General features: G+C 30.3%; 1 protein-coding gene across 1 annotated transcript in view; it reads right to left on the bottom strand.

Moving 5' to 3' along the window:
• Window positions 1-5,249: 5,249 nt before the first annotated feature.
• Window positions 5,250-8,750, bottom strand: part of LOC100570742 — an 8,441-nt gene continuing 4,940 nt past the window's right edge. The window contains exons 3-5 of the mRNA XM_003241034.4: window positions 6,502-6,590; window positions 6,350-6,399; window positions 5,250-6,142 (exon numbers count right to left, since the gene is read on the bottom strand). Of these exons, the coding sequence (XP_003241082.1) occupies window positions 5,475-6,142; window positions 6,350-6,399; window positions 6,502-6,590 (807 nt within the window). The 3' untranslated portion in view covers window positions 5,250-5,474. The remainder of the gene's footprint in view (window positions 6,143-6,349; window positions 6,400-6,501; window positions 6,591-8,750) is intronic.

Genomic DNA, 8,750 nt, shown 5'->3' with positions numbered 1-8,750 from the left:
TAATTATTAATTATTATTATGTAGTACCTACAACTTCATAATACTTTATAGTTTATGATTGAAAACATAGAAGAACTTTACAATGTAATTATTTTTAACAAATGTCAATTTTATTTTGGCATTTAATAGCTATCCAATCTAATACCAACCTGCTGTATGAAGTATTAACTAATTTTACAAAGAAAAATAAGAACCAGTTGTTAAATAAACTGATTTTTTAATTTCAATTTTTCTATTCTAGACCAAAACAGATTACCAAAACTCAAAAGGAATAATAGGTAAATCAAAGTAAAAATATAGTTTGTATAAAAACATAATTTTATAATTTGTAATTGTTAATATCTTACTATAAATACACTATAAACCAAAAGCTTATATTTCCTAAGATGATACTAATTTAGATATTTTTTTCTTGGTTTTGTTTAATTTTTTAGCTTCCTGATTTTTTGTATAACTATACTGTCTCATCCTCATTGTTATATACATAATAAAAATGTCTGTTATGATTTCCGTCTTATGTAGATTACATGGAAAAGTTATGGTAATTTTCTCTGCCTGAAAGAACTCTTCATATGTATCATCAAAAGGACTTGAAGATTCAGCATGTTTCATGAAGCATAATTCTAATTAGGTACTCCAAAAGTTTGAATAAATAGTGATTTGGATGTGTTAAAAATCCCGAAACGACGTCCGAACAGCCGAGCAGCCGTCACCAACTACCGGGTATAACCGTGAGTGTTTTCTACCAATTATATAGTTTGTGCATTTGGAATCCTGATAACCAGGATTAACGCCTGTGCAACACAGCTATATAATTGAATCTATGTTCTATATGTGATTTGTGTATACCTATGGAATCCTATTAAATAGGGTTAACGCCGTTACACAGATTTAACTAACTATAATTTATATTATAGCTCGAAGAGCACATAAATTGATTCAACAAAAAAGAAAATATTGTATAACTTTAATAAATAATTTTATTGTTGCTAAAAAAAAATATAAAGTACGTTAATTACAAAACTAAACCTACGTGTTGTTATTGTAATATCGTTACATACAGAAGATACTAAAAGATTGAACAAAAAATTTAACACTAACTATATCTTATTATAACATAATTATTCTATTCTATTTTTTTTATTATTATTTTTTTTGTTTTGAAATTATGTTTATTTGTTAATAATTTTTATAATTTTTTATTGAGTTGTTATACTTGCTTGCTAAACACCATACGATCATAATAATAATAATACAAAAATATATATGTGTTAACTATTATGAAGAAAAAGTGGCCCGATGTTGAAAAAAAAATTGGTCTACTTGAATTTGGACAACTCTATTAAGAAAAAACTCTAATGGTGCAAATTAACCAAATTCCTCCAGTCTTTTGTTTGGCACAAAGTCACTTTTTCATCGACTGCATGGAGCCCCTTAATTCAAATTGTGATGCGTTAAGGGGCCTCGTGACTACTAGATTCTAAGGAGCATTTTATTGACAACATTATATATAACCTTGAATAACATCCTATCTAGTGTTAGAATTTCACCTGGAATATGTCCATTGATGATGAAAGTACTTAAAGATAATGTTCAAAATCTCAAGCCATCAGAAAGGTAAAAAGCTAAATTGATTATAGATTTTATTTTATTTACTTCATTTATAATTATTTGTGTCAGAAATTGTTCAATTTTATTTGATGAGGTGTGTTTGTCAAGTGGATTGACTTATAATACAGTTTGTGAATGCAGGGCATAGTAAAAGTCAAAATAAAGCTGATCACGCGTTAGTCTTTATAGTACGAGGAGTAAAAAAGAAATTAAAATAGCCAATTATGTACACATTTTGTAAAGGACCCACAAATCAATATGAAATTGTTTGTCAATTGAAAAAAGTAATTTAATTTCAGTTATATGATATTTATAATTGATTACTGATTATTATTTTTTATTTTTTTTGAAAATATGTGATTGAGGCTATTCATTTGACAGGCCTTCGTGTTGTGTTGCCTATTCGTGACCAGGGAATAACACATTTTGGTACAATAATTTTTTGAACAGTGAAACTCGACTTTATCATGTAAAAACAACTCGGAATATCATGGTGAATTTTATGAGGTTGAGTTAAAGATTAACAAAAGTTGAAATTGGTTTATATATATCGTGTCCCACACTTAATGAAATGTATCAGAAATAATTTACTAACCAAAAGTTTTGTTATACAATTGATGACAACACAAAATATGCAAAATGGTCACATCTCGAAGATCTATACAACATGGATAATTGCAAAAATGAAGGTCAAATACGCTACACAAGTTTTTTCGCAACGAATTTCTTCTACTATGAATGTAAGTTTTTAAAATACAATAAAATGTGAATTAATGAATAATAACAAAAAATTTTTCAGCTTTAAATATCATTGGTTCAATGCCTTTATATGCCTTTTTTTGATAAACTTTTCAATTCACTAAATGGAAGTTTTGACCAAGTAACTGATGGAAAAATATACTGAAAATGTTCTGCTGTCAAAAAAAATCTATTCATCTGCTACGTACGGACCCCTCTACTCCGCCCCTACACATAGTCATACTACACAGCATCGGATGTACGATGGTAACACGTAAATAGTTAGGTGATGTCACCCAGTGGCGCCGAGTACGCACTTAAGGTGGTGCATTTGAACCACCTAAAATTATGGGTGGGTGGGTGGGTGGGTTGGGTTGGGTGGGTCTTGGGTAATGGGTTAGTAAAAATATTGAACCAAGATAGTTAATTCTTTTACTATACTAAGTATAAAGTATTAAAGTAGGTACTAGGTACTAGGTACTTTAACTACTAAAGCGTTAAGCAGTTACCAAGTTACAACACATTACCTATTTACCTATAACCTCAGTGGCGTCATTTCAGTTTTTATTAAACTAGGGCAATTTTTCACTACTTTTCCGATTCAACATTTTTTTTCACTCAGATTCTCATAGAATAGTGCCATAGTGGTAAACTGGTGGTGGGGGGCGTGTGGTAAATGTGCTGACTTAAGGTTGATATAAATACTAGACTTGGGCATTGGGGCAAATGCCCCAGTTACCCTCCCCCAAATGACGCCACTGTATAACCTAGGTATTGCATTATTATAGTATTATTATTATTATAACACTAGCTATTACATCATTATTATTCACTACCATAATGACATAATATATTAATATGTCCATAATTTATATTAGTACTTAGTAGCCTGTGTCGGTGTGTCACTCAGTCGGCAGTCGCTGTCTAAATGATTTTTTATGAAAGTGTAACTTTTGTGTTATATAATATATTACTATTATTATTCATTTATGTAAATATGTAACATTATACGGGTTTCCACTTACGTATAGTTATGTTAAAATATTAAAATATGTGGCCAAAATATTGACTGGACTCTATTAGTCTCTATATAGTCTGATAAGTCAATACTTCATAGTTTAATTGAACATTATGTAGGTATTGTGGGATTATTCATTGACTATCGTTGGTTAAAAATCGAAATCGGGTAAAAATCTAAAATTATCTTCAAATCCAATAATACCGTTCAGTCGCACCACCATGTTATTAGCACTAATATAAAAATGACAAGATATTTTTAGACTGTGATAAAACTAATAAATGCATAATAATAATATTATTATTGTGGTTATTCATATCATTATGCAATATGCGGGCTACGGCTTACGACCTACGACTATTCATAAATCGAAAATTTATACCAACACGGATTGCAGTGTACATTGTTATTTGTTCATATTTTGTACAGTTGGTAATTCCTTATTTTCTCATTTGTGTAAAATAATTCTAAATTATTGTAATTTATAGGTTTGTCATACTTCCGGATTACAGAGCATTTTCCCGACATTATACATGGCTCTTCAAATCGCATGTACACTGCCTGTGTCTAGCACAACACCAGAGCGGTGTCTAAATTAAAAATTGTTAAAAACCGAATGAGGACAACAATTAGTCAGGACCGCTTAGAGCAATTAATGATTATTTCTTGCGAATCTGATATTGATATAGATCATAATCAAGTTGTAGATGAGCTTGCCAGTACTACATCTGTATTATTAAAACATCTAACCTAATGTTTGGTATTTTGGTAAACTGAAATAATAATTTTTTATTTTATGAATAAAAATCTCAATATGTTTTCATATTTATGTACCTATTAAGTTTTATACTTATATAATAAATAATAAATAATAGATTGATAAGAAGTAAAATACATTTTAAATCCTATAATTGTATGCAAATAATATGGTATCAAAATGTTTGTAAATACTAAACAGTAAGGTTTATTGAATTAGATAAATTTATTGAATTTAAAAAATACAGTTGTTTGACAATGAAAGTTGATGTGATTCGCGAGCGAAGCAAGCGGTTTTGTGATGTTATGTTTTGTGGGTGGGTGGGTGGTCTTTGGGGAGAGTTGAACCACCCTTTTTTAATGAACTCGGCGCCACTGATGTCACCGCTGTACATAAAACCTTGGAGGAGCAATACTATAAACGTTAGCAACAGTCTCGGCGTCTGCCAACGGCCAGATGACAAAACTGAACCGTTAAGATATCGGTGAGAACTCCTCGGAGCATAGTAAATTCCACGAATTAGATATTGGCACTGTGACAAGACGGCCGCGGGTAAACTTGGTAATTTTACGACACCCCGCACCGACCAAAGGCACATCTTGTAGAAGGCCCTCTGGACTGTGAGAACCAACGACGCAGTCCACCAGGGATCTACTAAGAGAGGGGATAGGACTACATAGGAGCCCTGGGAGCGTCCCAGTATTCAGACGTGATGTAGCCACCGTACGTTCACACTCTTGTACCTCTTCATTTTTAATTATCACATTTTTGTATTACGACTTAGATTATTTTCGTTGACGACGTATTACGGAACTTAGAGAATATTCGAGCAATCGCTTATTTTCTAAGACACTGGTTTTTCTTCGTTAATTCAAATAATCTAATAGTATTTTAAATTCAACTTGGCTTATATTTTTGCAATTTTAAATAAATAATACATCAATCCACAAATTGTTGATCATTTGACGCATCTACCATCATCCTAGATGAACCACCTAGTGATTTTATTGGCATTTTAACTGAATGTTTATTGTTAATATCACAAGGTAATAAGAATAAAATAAACTATAGATTTTAATTTTTAATAAATGCTGATTCAGAAAGTAGAAAGTGTATGATTAAAAAATATATTTATTATTACCTACATAATAATATGTAAATTTTAGAAATTCTATTTTTATTTATTAATAAAAATGTTTTGTGTAGTACATTATACATAGTTACATCCGCCGTAGTTATAAAAGCTTCAAATGTTGCACTCATCTGCTTCCATCATCTCCAACAATACTACATTCAATTATGACGACGTTGTAACTACGGGATTTTTCTCTTGATTCCAACTCTAATGAATTACTGTTTTTCTTCTTTTGATTCTGGAGTTGACACACTATGTTCCTGAATTCTTTCATCAGGTTCCGTTGACGCAATAGGTATATGTGTTTCTACTATAGAGTCCAACGCTGCTGAATTGGGTTCCTGTATAGGTGTAATAGAGTCAGTTAATGCGCCACTTAATTCTGCTGCATTTTCTCCAGGTTCTGGCGTTTCGATAGATTCCTGTATTTCTGCGATAGCATTTTGCGCTCCTACACTGGGTTCTGTTGATGATAAAGTAGGTTTTGATACTGGTACACTGATACTGGTTACTTCTGTTGCTGTAGTAGGTTCAGTCTCTGCACTAGGCTCTGACACTACATTTGGTTCCAGTATTGTTACATTAGGTTCCGTTAATACTTGACTAGTTTTAGTCACTTCAATAGGTTCTAGTGTTTCTGCAATAGAGTTTGACGCTGCTGCATTTGGCTCGTGTGCTACAGGGTCCATAGCTGGTGCCGTCTCTTGAATGGGTTGTGACATTGAAATACTAGGATTTAGCGCTTCTGCACTGGATTGCTCAAGTTTGATGGGTAATATCGTTTCGTTTTTTAGCCATGATGTTTGTGAATGATTTTTTGTTGCTTCGGTGTACTGCCAGTAGCAATGCAGCATCGTCATGTACATTAGCTCGTACACGATAGCTATATTAAACTCATAATTTAGTTGTTAATAGAACTCAGTAATAGCTATATTAAACTAATAATTTAGTTGTTAATAAAACTCAGTAAGCCAATAATACTCGTATACGCGTAGGTATATATTTAAAGTTGGCAAAAAATTATATTTTAGAACCAACTTAATTTGAGCTAATTATTAATTATATATTATATAGGTGTCTATATACTTACCAAGAAAATGTATTATAAATTGAAAATATCTGACTGAAGTCCAACTTGAACTAACAACATATATAAAAGCATATAAGGATTATGAATAATGTAAGTATAATTTTAAACCAATAATAGGAACAACAATAATAATACAAATCAAATTAACTTACTTAGAGCTGCGGAAAATAAGATGAAGCAAGTCCAAAACGCATCCGATTCCCGTTATGCTTAATGAGTTATGGATATGATTGGTTATTCCCTAAGGAAAATTATAAAATAGGTAATGATTAGTTTAAAATCAACGTTATATTGTATTGGTTGCTATTAACTGTACTCAACAAAAATACTACGTGTAAAAAACCTCATTAAAAAAAAAAAAAACTCACGTAAGAAAAGTTTTGATATTAAAAAGGGGCTAAGTAATTTCTTCAATTCATTCTTATAGAAATTGTTTGTATTTGACGAGGTGCGATAATTTAATACAAATAAATTAACTTAGCTTAGCGGTTTCTAATATATACAACTACAACTAAACGTATAATGCTGACATAAATATTTACATCCCCATTTTATATTTATACTAGCTGTATAAATATACACCCAACGTTGTCCGTGCAAAGATTAATCTCTATATAGAAACGCGCCTCATTATGTACCTTTGAACGATTTAAAGGAGCTTATAAACAACCAAAAACTATAATATTATTAGACTGACGTACGATGCACATACACATGCACATTGTACTTATTCAAGCAGCCCAATCTTCTTTTGGGCTATAAAATGTAGATAATTAAAAACGCAATTGGCTGCACTCAGTACACATGCACTTAATGTTGAAAAGAGACAATGTTATCAGTCAAATTGTTGTGGGAAAAAAGAGGTCCAACCAGTATTATTTTCTGCAGCAGACTCTTATAGTATAGATAATATTACTATAGCACTATTAAGTAAGTATACAATCGTGTCCGCCAAGCTAAGTTAATTTATGTTCATTCAATTATTGCACTTCATAAAATACAAACAATTTCTATATTAATGAATTTAATTAATTACTTGGCCCCTTTTTGATATCAGAACTTTTCTAACTTGAAATTTTTTTTCTAAGCTAGGTTTTTTCCACGTAATGTTTTTTTGAGATATCACTAATTTTTTTATTAAAATTTTGGATATAGTTATCTTGTTTTTAGATTCTGAGCGGAGTGAGGAAGCTATTGTTTTCACAATGGTGTTTATTTATTTATTTATTTTTTTTATATACTGTACACAAAATTTCTTCCAGAAGGAGTGCTTCGATTTCAACATATAGTACCTTATCTTTTAGCAAACTGAATCAAGATGGTACTTTAGAGAGGTCATTTTTCGAATTTCTCAATAGTTATTTGATGCCACAGGAAAAACCACTGAAAAATTACGAAAAAACACTAAAAATGGGATTTTAATTTCCAACGCTTTGTTTATCACCATCGAAACGAATAAAAAATTATAATATTTTAATACTAATTCAGCTTACATGATAAAATAAATAATAACAATATAAAATATCCACTGACAAACCGTCTCCGCTCAGAATCAATTTTCTTATACAATGATATTATATCATAGAATTCGAGTCTAATACAATTATTATACAATTATACAATTACCCACTTGTAATCTACTGTACGGCAGAGCGACATCCACTTACCTGTTTATTATTTTTTTAAATATAACTATACTAATAATATAAAAAATCAAAATCAAATATTTTAATTATTTTATGGTTTTTTTAATTTTTTAGATTCTGAGTGGAACGATGAATGTATTGATTTTACAATGATGTGTGTTTTTTTATTTTTTTTGTGTCTGTGTACACGATAAGTTGTCGAAATAATGCTACGATTTTCAACTTCAGTATCTTGTTGGATCAGAAAGTGAATATCGTTGGTGCATTGGGGAGGTCAAAATTTAAATTTCCCAGTAGTATTCAAAAGCGCCGGGAAAAACAAAAGAAAAATTAAGGAAAAACGGGAATTTTTACGCAAAATCGATTTTTCACAAAATTGAATTTGGTTTTTGGTGTAACTTTAGATACATGAAATTTTGACTGAATGTTTATATTAGCATTTTCTATACACCATAACATTTTCAAAATATTTTGATTTATTTTGAGCTCTTTACGGACATTTTCATTTTCCATTTTTTTTTAGTTTTTTTTCTAAAAATATCAATTAAATTTTATTTGTTGGATAAAAAAGCTTGAAAATTTAATAGAACGCTCCTAGTATATTGTTTCAAAGGCAGATGAAAAATATTAAAAATCGTTAGTCACAGTTTTTTTTTGTAAGCATTTAAAGTTCAAAAAATGACAAAATATGGGAAAAATCACGAAAATTTGCAAATTATTTCGAGTTAGTAATTCATAAAATTTTTTCTTTTTAA

Source organism: Acyrthosiphon pisum, unplaced genomic scaffold (genome assembly GCF_005508785.2).
Source record: "Acyrthosiphon pisum isolate AL4f unplaced genomic scaffold, pea_aphid_22Mar2018_4r6ur Scaffold_20960;HRSCAF=22641, whole genome shotgun sequence".
In the NCBI taxonomy this organism is placed as follows: domain Eukaryota; kingdom Metazoa; phylum Arthropoda; class Insecta; order Hemiptera; family Aphididae; genus Acyrthosiphon; species Acyrthosiphon pisum.
Note: the sequence above shows the minus strand (reverse complement) of the source record. Positions and strands in the feature narration are given on the sequence as shown.